Source organism: Myotis brandtii, unplaced genomic scaffold (genome assembly GCF_000412655.1).
Source record: "Myotis brandtii unplaced genomic scaffold, ASM41265v1 scaffold29, whole genome shotgun sequence".
Taxonomy (NCBI): Eukaryota; Metazoa; Chordata; class Mammalia; order Chiroptera; family Vespertilionidae; genus Myotis; species Myotis brandtii.
Genome location: NW_005361075.1, coordinates 2,206,710 through 2,219,874, shown reverse-complemented (window position 1 = coordinate 2,219,874; position 13,165 = coordinate 2,206,710). Strand labels below are relative to the sequence as shown.

At 57.1% G+C, this 13,165-nt stretch overlaps 1 protein-coding gene across 1 annotated transcript; it reads right to left on the bottom strand.

The window, feature by feature from the left end:
- Positions 1 to 12,652: 12,652 nt before the first annotated feature.
- Positions 12,653 to 12,969, bottom strand: LOC102263410 (chromosome unknown open reading frame, human C12orf80). The gene is given in 2 exon segments (XM_014542020.1): positions 12,653 to 12,843; positions 12,846 to 12,969. Coding segments are annotated over 2 exon segments (315 nt in total).
- Positions 12,970 to 13,165: the final 196 nt, after the last annotated feature.

The window sequence follows — 13,165 nt, the reverse complement described above, 5'->3', positions numbered from 1 at the left end:
CCCCTCCACTCTTCCCCTCCCGGGCCTGCCTCTTCCTCCCTCCCTGGCCTGAGGTCCCTGGATGCTCTCTCCCTGGCTGGCTGGCTCCGTGTGCCCTCCTTGGACCAGGCACACCACCCTGGGTGGAGGGGTCACCGCGGAGAGAGTGTGTCTGAGAGAGAGTCAGGGGTAGAAGGGCTCTCAGCCCCTCTGGAACTGGAGGAAGAGAGGCACATTGCCCATTCCAGGCCTCCTGCTGCCTGGGCCAGACCTCCTTCCCACACGGGGGGCGTTTCTGGCTCACTAAGGCGCAGGAATCTGTACCAAGGGCAGGAGCCTCTCCCGAGGCTGCATCCCAGGCTCTGATGCTGGGGGTGAGTGACGGGGTCACTGCACTGCTGTCTGTTTCTACTTCTGACACCACTGCCACGTTTGGCACACACCTGCAGGGCCCAGCCCAGTGTCCCTGACCTGGTATCTGAATGGCATGTGGTCAGACTCAGCACCCTGCCCTCCCCACCCAGCTGCCCCTGTACCCTGTCGGGAAGGGGAGGGCAGGCAATGGCATTGGGTGACAGCTGGCAGGTCAGATATGTCCCAAATGCGTTGCATGGATTGGCTTCCTTAATCCTCATTTGAGGTAGATGCTTTCCTTCTCACCAGCCGGGTTCACAGAGGCGGAGACTGCGCCTCAGAGGAGTTAAGTGACCGTCTAAGGTCCTGGTGCTGGATTTGAGCCCAGACAGTTGGAGCTACGGGCCCTTCCTCTCATCTCAGCCTCTGAGCCCGATGACCCCTGGAAGGGGCAGTGGATAAAAAGGGAAGCTCTCTTCTTACTGTGTGAGACTCAGCTCTGCCTTCTAATTTTCTTCTTCTTTTTAAATTCTTTGATCCTCACCTGAAGATATGTTTTTTTAAAAAATATATTTTTATTGATTTCAGAGAGGAAGGGAGAGGGAGAGACAGAAACATCAGTGATGAGAGAGTATCAATGATAAGCTACTGGCAGTGGATAAAAAGGGAAGCTCTCTTCTTACTGTGTGAGACTCAGCTCTGCCTTCTAATTTTCTTCTTCTTTTTAAATTCTTTGATCCTCACCTGAAGATATGTTTTTTTAAAAAATATATTTTTATTGATTTCAGAGAGGAAGGGAGAGGGAGAGACAGAAACATCAGTGATGAGAGAGAATCAATGATAAGCTACCTCCTATAAGCCCCATACTGGGGATTGAGCCTGCAACCTGGGCATGTGCCCTGACCCGGAATCGAACTGTGACCTTCTAGTTCATAGGTGAATGCTCATCCACTGAGCCACACCAGCTGGGCAATATATATATATATATATAATTTTTAGAGAGAGAGGAAAGGAGAGAGAGAGAAACATCGATGTGAGAGAGAAACTTTGATTGGTGCCTCCTGTAAGCACCCCCACTAGGGATTGAGCCCACAACAGATGTATGTGCCCCGACCGGGAATTGAGCCCAAAACCTTTTGGTGCATAGGATGATGCTCCAACCAACTGAGCCACCTGGCCAGGGCCCTTCTAATTTTCTTTAAGTTGGAGGCCCAATTCTTCAAAGTGCCTCTGTCAGCCCCTGAGTTTAGATAGGTCACAGTTAATTGCTGAGTCCCTGGCTTCGAGGCTGGCATTGCAGGGCGGTCCCTGGGGCCTGAGCACTGGGCGGCCCTCTTGAGGGTGGCCTGGCCTTTTGAAGGCATGGAAGGCATGCTCCCTGGGGCTCTGGCCCTGGGCTGGGATGGGTTGGGACAGGCTGGGACGTGGATCCCACTGCTGCTTCCTCCCTGGCCAGGCCGTCTCTCCTGGGAGCAGTCAGAGAGCTGTCTTGGCTGTCACAGCTGTGGCTGCCAAACAGGAAGAGCAGTCAAAAGGCCCCAAACAAACACAGCTCCATGGAAACACCTAGCCCTCCCCTTTCCTCCCCATCTCTCCCCCAGCCGCCCGCCCTCCCCCACCCCCCCGGGTCATTGTCCCGGGTGAAGTGTCCAGGCCCCTGCCTTTCCACCCCCATGGAAGACCTGACACGACCCTCTCCTGCCTTGATATGGAGCCTGGAACACCTAGGGGGTTCAGGGAGCAGGACGCCTGGCAAGGATGGGGGAGGGAAGACGGAGAGTGGGTAACATTTTCATTCTCTTTGGGGATGTTGAGATACCCGGGCAGTCTCCAAACTCCCCCTGAGAGTGCTCCCACACAAATCTGAGCCTTCCTGTGGGGCATGAGCTTGGGTGACCCCAGGGGCAGAGCAGCATCAGTGAGGGAGCCCCTCTGGGACCCTGGAGGCCTGTCCTGGTTGGTGCTTACATAGTCCAGGGACAGAAACCACAGCACCCACTCCCTCCTCCTCCTCCTCCTCCTCCTCCTCCTCCTCCTCCTCCTCGAGTCTCCCCGCTTTGCCTCTGGTCCCCTGAGCTGGTGACAGGATGCGATCCTGATCTCTCAGGAGGCAGAGAAAAGGCGGGAGGGGCAGGGCTGGCCAGAGGTAAAGGAGTGGGGGAGGCTCGGGCTGGGCTGCCGGGAGCCTCCTGAAGTTGGTCCTCAAAGAAGGAAGGGGGTTTCCCCATTTGCTCTGCTTCCTCCCGCCTTCCGTTTCCCTCTTCACCTCTCTCCTTCCCACACCTCTGATCTTCTCCCTCTCATTCTCACCCACCTCTTCTCTCTTGCCTCCCTGTCTACCTGTCCCTCTCAGTGTCCTGCCCACTCAGAGCCCTGGCCCGGGGCGCCTCTGTCTCAGCCCTGGGGCGGGAGGCGTCTGGGCAGCCCCCGCCACCGGGTAGATGGCATTCTAGGCACGGCATCCCTGTGTCACAGTTTCAGCACCTCCTCGGTGCCTTGCTCCCTTTGGCCTGGATCCTGGGACAATGCAGGGCAGCGATGCATAGTTGTTGGATGAATGTCTCAGTGAGCACATCCCAGCCTGGCTGGGGCCCTGGCGCAGGACAGGGCACTGGGAGAGACAGGCAGGGACTCTGGCAGGGAGGAATCCTAGACTCAGGGCATGATGGCAAGGTCAGGCCACTCCTTCAGGAAGCCTTCCCAGATGAGCCTGCTCAGGTTCCTGTCCATCTCCCCTCCTCTCTTCTAAATGCACCTCCACGTCTAGGCTTTCTGGGTCAGGGCCTGCTCCCTGACGTGACGAGGCTGGACAATTTGGCCTCCTTTCTCTGCACTGTCCCTTTGAGAAGGCCTGTCCTGAGGCCGCGGGAGGGAGGCCCTGCCCAGTGGCTAAGTTCTGGGGATGGGATGGCCTAGGCCCGGGGCTGAGGGTCTTGAGCCACCTATGGCTGCGTGGAAAACACTTCTGAGGGCCTCAGAGCTGGGGGTAGGGGAGCTGAAAGTAGATTTGGGATGGGAGAGGGTTAAGAAAGGGGGACTCACTGCGAGAATAGAGAAGTTAAGACAGTGTCTATTAAGCCTCCTCCCACATGCCAGGCAAGACTATGGAGACACGGAGAGGCACCAACCCCGTGAGGGTGTCTGCGATGCCTTCCCAGTGGGGCCAGTGAGCAAAGGCTTGAAGGAAGAGGGAGAGCTGACCAGGAGGCAGAAGTGCGTTTCAGGCGAAGATACTTGTGGGGGCGAGAAGCTGTTTGTGTGGGATGGTGACGATTACGACAGCCCGTGTCACTGGAGTGTCAGAGTTGCTGGGACTGCTCCGGGCCCGGGGAGGATACAATCAAAGCATTTCATTACTTCACATAAAGTCCTTCAGCGGCTCCCTGAGGACTTTGGGATAAAGTCTAGATTAGTGGTCGGCAAACTGTGGCTCGGCAAACCTCGGCTCGCGAGCCACATGCGGCTCTTTGGCCCCTTGAGTGTGGCTCTTCCACAAAATACCGACTTCTGCGCATGGGCCACAAAGTTTCAATCGCACTGTACGTGTGCGCCCGCACGTGGTATTTTGTTTAAGAGCCACACTCAAGGGGCCAAAGAGCTGCATGTGGCTTGCGAGCCGCAGTTTGCCGACTCTACTCTAGAAGATTTCTTGGAACATCAAACATGATCCTTTGCACCTGTTGCCCTTCTTTCTCTCTGGGTTTCAGCTCCTCGATACCCGCCTTCCTTCCACATTCCCTGCCGATTTCCACCCCCACCAAACTGACCCGGTTTCTCTGAACCCGCTGAGTGACACCGCGTGTCCGTGTTGGACAGCGCAGACATGGAACACTGCCATCGTCGCAGGCAGTTCTGTTGACAGTGCTGGTCCCTCCACGAGGCAGGATCGGAGACGGGCCAGGAGGCGGCAGGTTCCTGCAGGCTGGGAAGTGCTCAGGAGGGACTAGCGGGGCAGCACGGGGTCATGGCAGAGCTCTGGACAGGAGACCTGGGTTCAGGTCTGGGCTCTGCCACTCACCAGCTGTGTGGTCTGGGGCCAAATGCTTGACCTCTCTGGGCCTCTGCGGTTTGTAAAATTAGATTGTAAGAGCCACCTGGATAATTGTTGTTGTTTTTATTTTAATTTAAATTTTGTTTTCCAGTTCAGCTCATCAATGTTTCTCACACTGTTGCCTACCCCCTCGCTATGCCAGGCGAACCCGGTTCCTGGGCCAGCAGCGTGCAGGGAGGCTGGGCCGGTGTGGGCATTCTGTAACGAGGGCAGGCGCGGGAGCAGGGAGGTGAGCAGAGGCTAATTGCACTTTCCTGCCTTCAGAGCACGGAGCCCAATTTGTAGTCATTTGTTGTTGGTCGTGTGCTTGTCCTGCCTCCCCTTTGCAGCTCTGTGGGCACAAGGCCCACGTGGTGCTTTGCTGCCCCCGTGTCCCAGTGCCCGGCACAGTTCCTGATGCACGTTAGGTGCTTCTGACCATTTCTTTCTGGAACGAGGAAGAGGCCACCCTTTCACACAGGCCACTTGTTCTCTGTGTGGTGACAGGAGACATCAAGAGCTTCACATGGCCGGTTTGGCTCAGTGGTTGAGTGTCGACTTATGAACCAGGAGGTCACAGTTCAATTCCCGGTCAGGGCACATGCCCAGTGTGGGGCGTGCAGGAGGCAGCCGATCAATCATTCTCTCTCATCATTGATGTTTCTATCTCTCTCTCTCCCTTCCTCTCTGAAATCAATTAAAATACATATATTTTAAAAGAGCTTCGGATGGTGTAGGTGGACAGACCCCAGGTGGGCTGGAGGAAGGTCAGGATGGGGTGTCCCCGGCACCTCTGGAGGGGGCTCTGGAGCCTGCCCCACAGGACCTGGCTGCTTCCCTGCCAGGCTGCGCTGGGCTGATGAGGACGGGCCTGTGGCCGACATTGGGTCCTCTGCCCAGGGTGTCACACACACCACCACCCACCGGTCGACTCCCAGAGGCCTGGCATCAGTTCCCGCTCAGCTTTGGGTGGGAGCTCTGACAACCTCCTTCCCTGGCCAAATGCTGTAGGTGGGCGAGAAGACTGATGGTCCTCCCTGAAAAAGAAACAGGCAGAGGAAGGCTCCTTACGCTGCTGAAGGCCCTTAGGCATAGGGTTTGGCCAGGCATGCATTTAGGGCAGGGCAGGGACCCAGCCATAAGCCCCTAGCCCAGGGGTGGGCAAACTTTTTGACTCGAGGGCCACAATGGGTTCTTAAACTGGACCGGAGGGCCGGAACAAAAGCATGGATGGAGTGTTTGTGTGAACTAATATAAATTCAAAGTAAACATCATTACATAAAAGGATACGGTCTTTTTTTTCTTTAGTTTTATTCATTTCAAACGGGCCGGATCCGGCCCGCGGGCCGTAGTTTGCCCACGGCTGCCCTAGCCCCTCTCCTTAGATGTCCCGCCTGTGGATGAAGCACATGGGGGTTGGTCTCCCTGATCCAGGTGTAGGGTAGGCCCAGCCGACCGAGGGAACCCCAGCCCATGGCTGGCTAGGTGGGTGCTGGGCTCATGTCAGTGGCATTTGGCATGGTTGCCAGGCCTGCTTCTGGGTGGAGAGAGCAGGAAGAAGAATTGCACAAAGGGAAACTCAAAACAGGGCCCCACTTCCTCTGGTGGCTCACCGCCTCCCAGGCGGGACTAGGGGGTAGCACAAGCCCCTTGCTCCTGGGACACTCCGGACCTTCCCATCTGCTTCCTTCCTCCATAGGAAATTCCAGGTCCCAACCACAGGGCTCTCAGTGGCCTCCTGCCACTTCCCATCCCACTTGCTGTGCCTGGCTGCTCAACCCATAAGGAAGGCTTCTTCCAACAACCCTCAGTTTCTCAGCCTGGAGACAAACACTCGGGTCTTCCCTTCCGCCCACAGGCACCACCTCCTGTCTGCCTCTGAGCCTTCGCGTGGGCCACTCAGCCTGCTCCGCCTGCCCCTCCCTGCAGGAAGTTTCCCCAAATAGCCCGCACGTGTCCTTTGAGCAGGAGAGCTCTTAAAAGCAGCACCCAGGATGACAGGGGGGGCTTTGTTTTGCTCACTGCTCTATCGCCACTGGCACATAGTAGGTGGGCAGGAAATAGTTGTTGGATTCAGGCGCCGTGTGCCCGCTATTATTTAGCACTTGTTTCTGTGGCTCCCTTAGTCAAGGTCTCTTTCCTCTACCACCCTCCCCCACTAGACAGGGCTGGGGACCCTGTTTCCCCTCCTCCGAGCGCCCCCAGGCCTGGAATCCTGGCCACTGGAGAAACCGGCCAACCTTGCCTACCCTGGTGTTTGTGCCTTCATTCAGGAAATGCTTTCTGCATCTCTCCTGGGTGCCTGATCCTGGGGGGCAAATACAAGGATAAATAAGGCAAGGTGACTGGTGTTCTCCCCGCATTCCGGGCTCCCTCTGCCTCCCAGTGCAGCGGTGCCTTCATTCAGGAAATGCTTTCTGCATCTCTCCTGAGTGCCTGATCTTGGGGACTGGGCTGTGGGGCAAATACAAGGATAAATGAGGCAAGGTGACTGGTGTTCTCCCTGCATTCCGGGCTCCCTCTGCCTCCCAGTGCAGCACTTTCTGAACTCTGGGATCTCTTCCCATCCAGCCTCTGCCTCCAGGCCAGCCGCCCCTGGTCCCAGTGTCCTGAGCCTTCCAATCCTGGCACTGCACATGGCTCTTAAGGAGCTGAGCCCTCCCTGGGGCTGCTTGCAGAGAGGAACAAGGAGGGACTGGAAGGCAGGGTGGCAGACAAAGGCAGGGCAGGGGAGTGGTAGGGCTTTTGGAGATTCTTATTTATAAGCCCAAACCGCTCCCCAAGCTTTAGCCACTGCCTTTATCTGCCCTGATAATAGACCGAAACCATATTCTGCTCCCTGTTGAATAATCAGTGCCCGGCCTCTGCGAGTCTGCCAGGATGGCAGCAGCCCAGGGTGGCGCTGGGCACTGTGCCCGCTGACATGGGGCAGCCAGCCCTGGGAAGCCTCAGCCAGGTGGGTAGCCACCAGCCTGCAGACCACCCCGCACGCAGGGACGTCCCATCCCCCAGGGGTCCTCAGTGCCCATACAGGGCACGCAGGCGGCTCTCAGGACAGATCTCTGGAACTAAAACGTGAGCTACGGTGGCTTATGGTTCATTCATTTTTGTATCCCTAGTACGGAGCCTGGTGCCTGGCATACAGGAGGAGCTCAGTGGTGGAACTTCATGCACTCAGCACCATTATCGGGACCTACATATGCAGGTAGCTGGATCCACTCTCTCCCCAGCCCTCTAGCTCCCTCCTCCAGCACCTGTTGGGGGTCTCCTGATGCAGCGAGATGTGGGCAGTCTCCGAGGAGGCCACGGAAGGCGGATCCCGGGCCAGGCCTGCTCGCTGTGTCTTAGGGACAAAAGGAGGAGGAAGTCCTTGCGTGTATCCCCATTACCCAAATTAGTACCCAGGCTCACAAAAAGTGCTCAGACAGGGATCCGATTTCATCTCCCCAATGCTGCTCAACGGGCCGGGCACCCTGCACCTCCATTTTTCAAGATGTGTGGGATTTGCACCTGATCTTCTACCTCCAGCCCAGGCTTCCTCATGTGGATTGGAGTCTCAGCCCACAGTTAAGGTTTTGGGAGAAGCTGGGAGGAGCTCGGGGCTGGGAGATGAGAGAAGAGTTGGGGTGGGGATGGGCCAGGGACAGGAAGCCACAGCGGGTGGGCGAGGAGCAGGGGAGCAGGGCTCAGGGCTGGGCCGCTGGCCTGGGCACTGCATGGAGCAGACCGGCCAGTGGGAATCTGACTACCTCAGCTCCTCTCGGAGGTGCCACTGTTGCCTCCCGAGTGGGCAAACAGTGCCGGGCGAGATTGGGGGCTAATGAGTGTTTTCCAGAGGGCGATTCCTCTATGTGCGGTTTATCTCCCCGGGTCATCGTTCCGCAGTCTGCACTTAGCAGGGTAATAGCAGCCTGGTCTGGGGCTTCTGCCCACCCTCTGGCCCCGGGGCCTGCAAACAGATGGCAACAGATGAGGGAGAGGAAGTCAGGGAGAAGCAGGAGCAGCATGCCCTGGCCCCACCTGCTTCCTTATCTCAGGTCACTGCGGGTGTGTGTGCCCACAGCCAAGCGGATGGCACTCCGCAGGCCAGGGCCTCGCTGCTGCCCAGATCCAGGGATCCTTACAGACACCCACACCCTCTCCCGGCCCTTACTGACCTCAACTGCCAGCCCTGCCCGAGCCCATAGAGACCACCTCTGCCACCCCTCACCCACCTTCCTCCTGCCGCACAGGCTCCTTTATCCTCAGGAAGCCCCCAAAGGGGAAGGCAGTACCCTTGATCCAGGACCCCACTCCACCTCCAAGTGTGAGGCACGGTGCTCCGTGCTCAGGGGGCTTCCTAAATCCATGTGACCACTCATGTGGTGGGCGTTATTTTTAGGTTACAGTTGAGGATGCTGAGTCTCTGGGAAGTTAAATGACTTGTCCAAGTTCACCTAGTGTGGTAAGCAGAACAATGGACCCCCCCAAATGTCCATGTCCTAATCCTCAGAACCTGTGACTGTTACCTGACACGGCAAAAGGGACTTTGCTGATGTGATGGAGTTAAAGATCTTTCGATGGAGAGATTATCCTGAATTATCTGGGTGGGCCCAGTGTGATCACAAGGGTCCTTCACATCTGGGAGAGGGAGGCAGAAGAGTGATGCGACGTGCGAAGTCTCCACTGGCCATCACTGGCCTTGAATGTGGAAGGGGGCCTGGGAAGGGGGGTGGCTTCTAGAAGCTGGAAAAGGTGGGGAAATGATCTTCTGCTAGTACCTGCAGAAGGAGCACACCCCTGCGGGCACCTTGATTTTAGCTCATTGAGATGCCTTTGGACTTCTGACCTCCAAACTGTAAGATAATGCAACTCTTATTCTAAACCACTAAGTTCATGGTGATTTGTTATAGCAGCAACAGGGAACTAATACACCCAGCTCGTGGCAGAAGTAGGACCGGAGCTGAGGACTCAGCCTTTATTCCGTTCCCTTCTTCCTTACCCGCCTGAGGACTATGCTCTGCTCACCACTCCAGGCTGCCTCTCTTCCTGTGCCCTGCCCACATTTTCTGAACTGGAAGTCGAGGGTGGGAGGGAAGATTCAAAACTGGGGCAGAGGCTAGATTTCAGGTACTCTCCTCCTCTGACCTCAGCCTCCTTTCTGGGGCTCAAGAGTCCTTAGAAACATGCCTCCAGCAGCTCGTTTCTTGTGGGGCGAGGTGTCAAGGGAGGCAGGGCATGTGCCAGCCATTAGGGCTGGGGGTGCGGAGGGGGCTAAAGTGTTAAAACCAACGTTGTCCCTCTTTCAGGGCAGGCACAGCCTTCCTGCTCCTGCACTTAGCGTGGTATCTTTCTCCTGGTGCTGGACCTTTGAAAAGGGAGCCAGTGGGATGGGAGGGGGCGTCTGAGAGTCTTTTTGTTCCGAGACCCTTGAGGGTCTGCGTGTCTCTTTCAGGGCAGGGGGGATGTCTGAGTGTCTGGGTACCTGGTTGTGGAAGGACCCAGGGGCCCTGCTCCCCTGCTGTATGGGGTGTCTTTGGGCAGTGTGTCCGTTCAGCCTCTGTGTGTGTGAGTGTGTGTGTGAGTGTGTGTGTGTGTGAGAATGTATGTCTGTGTCTACTTCCACTTCTGTGTGTGAGTGTGAAGACAGGTGAGTGTGGGAGAGCGTGTGCTTTCTCATCTGAGTATGTAAGCATGTGAGTGCGAGCGTGTGCTCCGCCAGCCTGAGGGGGGTGAGCCGGATCCCTGCGCCCGCCAGCATTGCCTCACCCTGTGACACAGCCGCTAATGACTGTTTGCCATTGTCTGTCAGCGGTGGCATCACCTGCACTAATGACAGTCTCTCTTGCCTAATGACCCGGCTTCTGCCCCATCATTTAGAGCCACAGGAGCACTGGGGCCTGTGGCCAGAGAGATGTTGTTGAGCTCAACACATTTCCCACTGGGGGTGAGGAGACCCATAAATCCCACCCTCCCCGACAACCCTCCGGGTGGGCTGGGAATTTCAACTGGCTGGTAGCCTTCCTGGGCGGGAGCCCGGGTCTGGGCCCTGCTTCCATCTCCCTGCAGCTGGGCAGCTGCACCTGGGCTGCTCTGGTCTGGAGCTGAGGGCGTCTGGGCAGCCCAGGAGTTCACAGAGTCCAGTACAAGCCACCTTGTGTGGAGTCCCACCACTGAAGCCTCTTTCGTGGACACCACAAACATGTCTTTTATTATTGAAATGAAGTTAAATCCGTCTTCTCAACTAGGAAGGGAGGAGCTGGGGAGGGGCTGCTGGCCCCTTCCTATGAGTCCGAAGCAATTTGTTCAGCCTCTCGTAGCTTTGAACCTACTCCGTCCTACTGTTGTTTCCCACTCACTGGCCTGCCTCCTCCTCCCAGAAGCTTATCTAGATAAGCAGATAAGCCTGGTATCCACCTGGTTCAGCAGGGACTCACGGAAGGCTTTCTGGGTTAAGGAATGCGCCCTTGGAACTAGCTGTGTGACCTTGAAGTGACTTGCCGTGTCCCCTTCTGCAGAATGGGGATGCAGCAGTGCCTGCTTCAGGCTGATTTACAGACACCAACTCCAGCCCTTCCCACTCTCTTCAAGTGGTTTTCTTATTGTGCCCATTTCACAGATAGGGGATCAAGGTCCAGAGCACTTAGTTGTGCCCACACAGTTAGGAAGTGTGAGAGCTGAGGTTCAACCCCAGGCCCATCTCTCCCCACAGTGGGCTGCAGCGTCTGAGGGAAAGGCCGAGCGAGCGTGCTGGTGGGGACACGGCATTGCCCCTGGTTGCAGAGGCTGGGAAGAGGGCACCTGGTCTCAGAAGGGTTTGCAGTGCTCCAAAGGGAGAAGCTTCCCTCGAAGAGAAGCTTGCCTCGTCCAGGCACTCCCCAGAGACTCCTGCCCTGATACGTCCTTATCTGGGGCCTCCCTGGCAGCCAGGCGGGAACTAGAACATGAGACGCTTGCTTACTGTTGGGAGTTTCTTCAGTTGCTTGATTATCAAGAGGAAAAAAAAATGCAGGAAGAGAGATGTGACTTAGATTCCAGAGCCTTCTTGGCACTCCTTAAGGGCAGGGACTAATCCTCTAGCAAAATGGGTCTCATTAACACTGCGGACTCACGACCTGCGATGACCATGGGAGATGCGGCTTTATGAGAACATGTGCAAAACAATGTATAAACAAGGGCACAGGAATATGGGGAAAACGCTGGACCCAAGCGCCGAGGGGACGCGGGGCAAGCGGTGCGAAGAACTGGGTGGGGTTGGCTGGGGAGGCTTCCCGGAGCAGGGGGTGTGGAGCAGGATGGGGAGGGACAGGTTTCAGTGGGGTGGGGGCAGGAGGGGAGCAGCAGGCACCTACATCCTGGCGGAAGCATTCCTGGTCCCTGGCTCAGTGACCTGGCACCCTGGGAATGTGCCCTGCCTCCTGGGCGGGGGCTGTCCCGCCGCACATCTGCCTAACCCCTTGGTGCCCCTTGGTGATGACGTGGAAATGTGGTGCAGTCTTGGGACAGGTCTTCCTCTCCAGGGAGTTTGGCCCAGTTTGGCACGTGGTCCATCCAGGGGTCTTCTCTGTGGGTTGTCTGGGGAAAGAGATCAGGGAGGAGTGTGGGGGGTGGCTGGGGGCAGTTGGAGATTGGGAGAAATGTGGGGGGGACGCTAGTAAGGCTGAGTGCCTCCCTGGAAGGGGGTCAGGGTGCCTATAGGGTGGATGGGGGGCCCACAGTCGGCCTGTCCTGTGCTTGGCTGCTACAGGGCTGGGCCCGGGGTTGAGCAGCGGAGAGAAACCTTGGGTGCTCAGAGCGCCCTGCTTCCTTCAGGCAGGGACTTGGGGGCTGGGAGTCAGGAGGGGAGGACAGAGTTTATGTGATGGGGAGAGAGTGAGGTGGGGAGGGGTTAAGGACCAGCACACAGGAGAACTTTGGGGCTGGGGTTGACTCCTGGTCTGTCCTCACCTCTAGGGACGCCCCGAAACTGGGACAGAGGTGTCTCTTTGAGACTCAGAGTCATTTTATAACTGACACTTAGATGCGTGTCTGCAGCAGCCTCAGGAATGACAGCACTTGGTCATTCATCTCCCGTCTGGCAAACTCGCCACAACAGCATCCTTCAGGGCCAGCAGTTTGGAGCAGAGAGACACTGGAAGGGATGGGAAGGCAGAGACTGATCCTTGGAGAAGAGGGAGCCCCTCCTCCCCTCATTCATTGTCCTTTGGGGAGCGGTACACAGCGGGGGGTGGGGGGGAGGGGGCTATTGGGTAGCATGAAGGGGCCTGGGTGCAGGAACCCTAGATCCTAGCCAGAGACCATACGTGGAGGTCAGAGCCCTGTGGGGACAACTGTGTTGTTGGCCCTCACATCTCGTTCTTGGGCTCCGTGCCCAGGCCTCGCTGTCAGCACCTGCTCCCTGAGCCAGCACCTGGCAAACGCAGCCATGAGATCATGGGGCGGGGTAAGTTGGCCGGCCCCCCATCTCCGCTGGAGCCGCGGCAGGTGCATGGCAGAGCCCAGGCCTGGCGCCTCTGTAATCTCCCTCCTGGCCGCTTCCAGCGAGGCAGCTTCTCCAACCAGCCAGTGTGGTCTCAGCCACCTCAGTCCCCAGATTCCAACAAAGGTGGGACACGGCCGAGTGTCATGGAAGGAAGGCTGACATTAGACGTCAAGAAGGATTTCCTACTCAAGAGATGGGATGGTGGGGTAAGGGGAGGGGAGCTGAAATTAAGGACACATGTTAGTGATAACTGCAGCTCCCCTCACGGAGGGCTTCCTCTGTGTCCCGTTCTGTGCGAAGGGCTCTGTAGGCAGCTTCCTTGTGATCTTCACCATGACCTT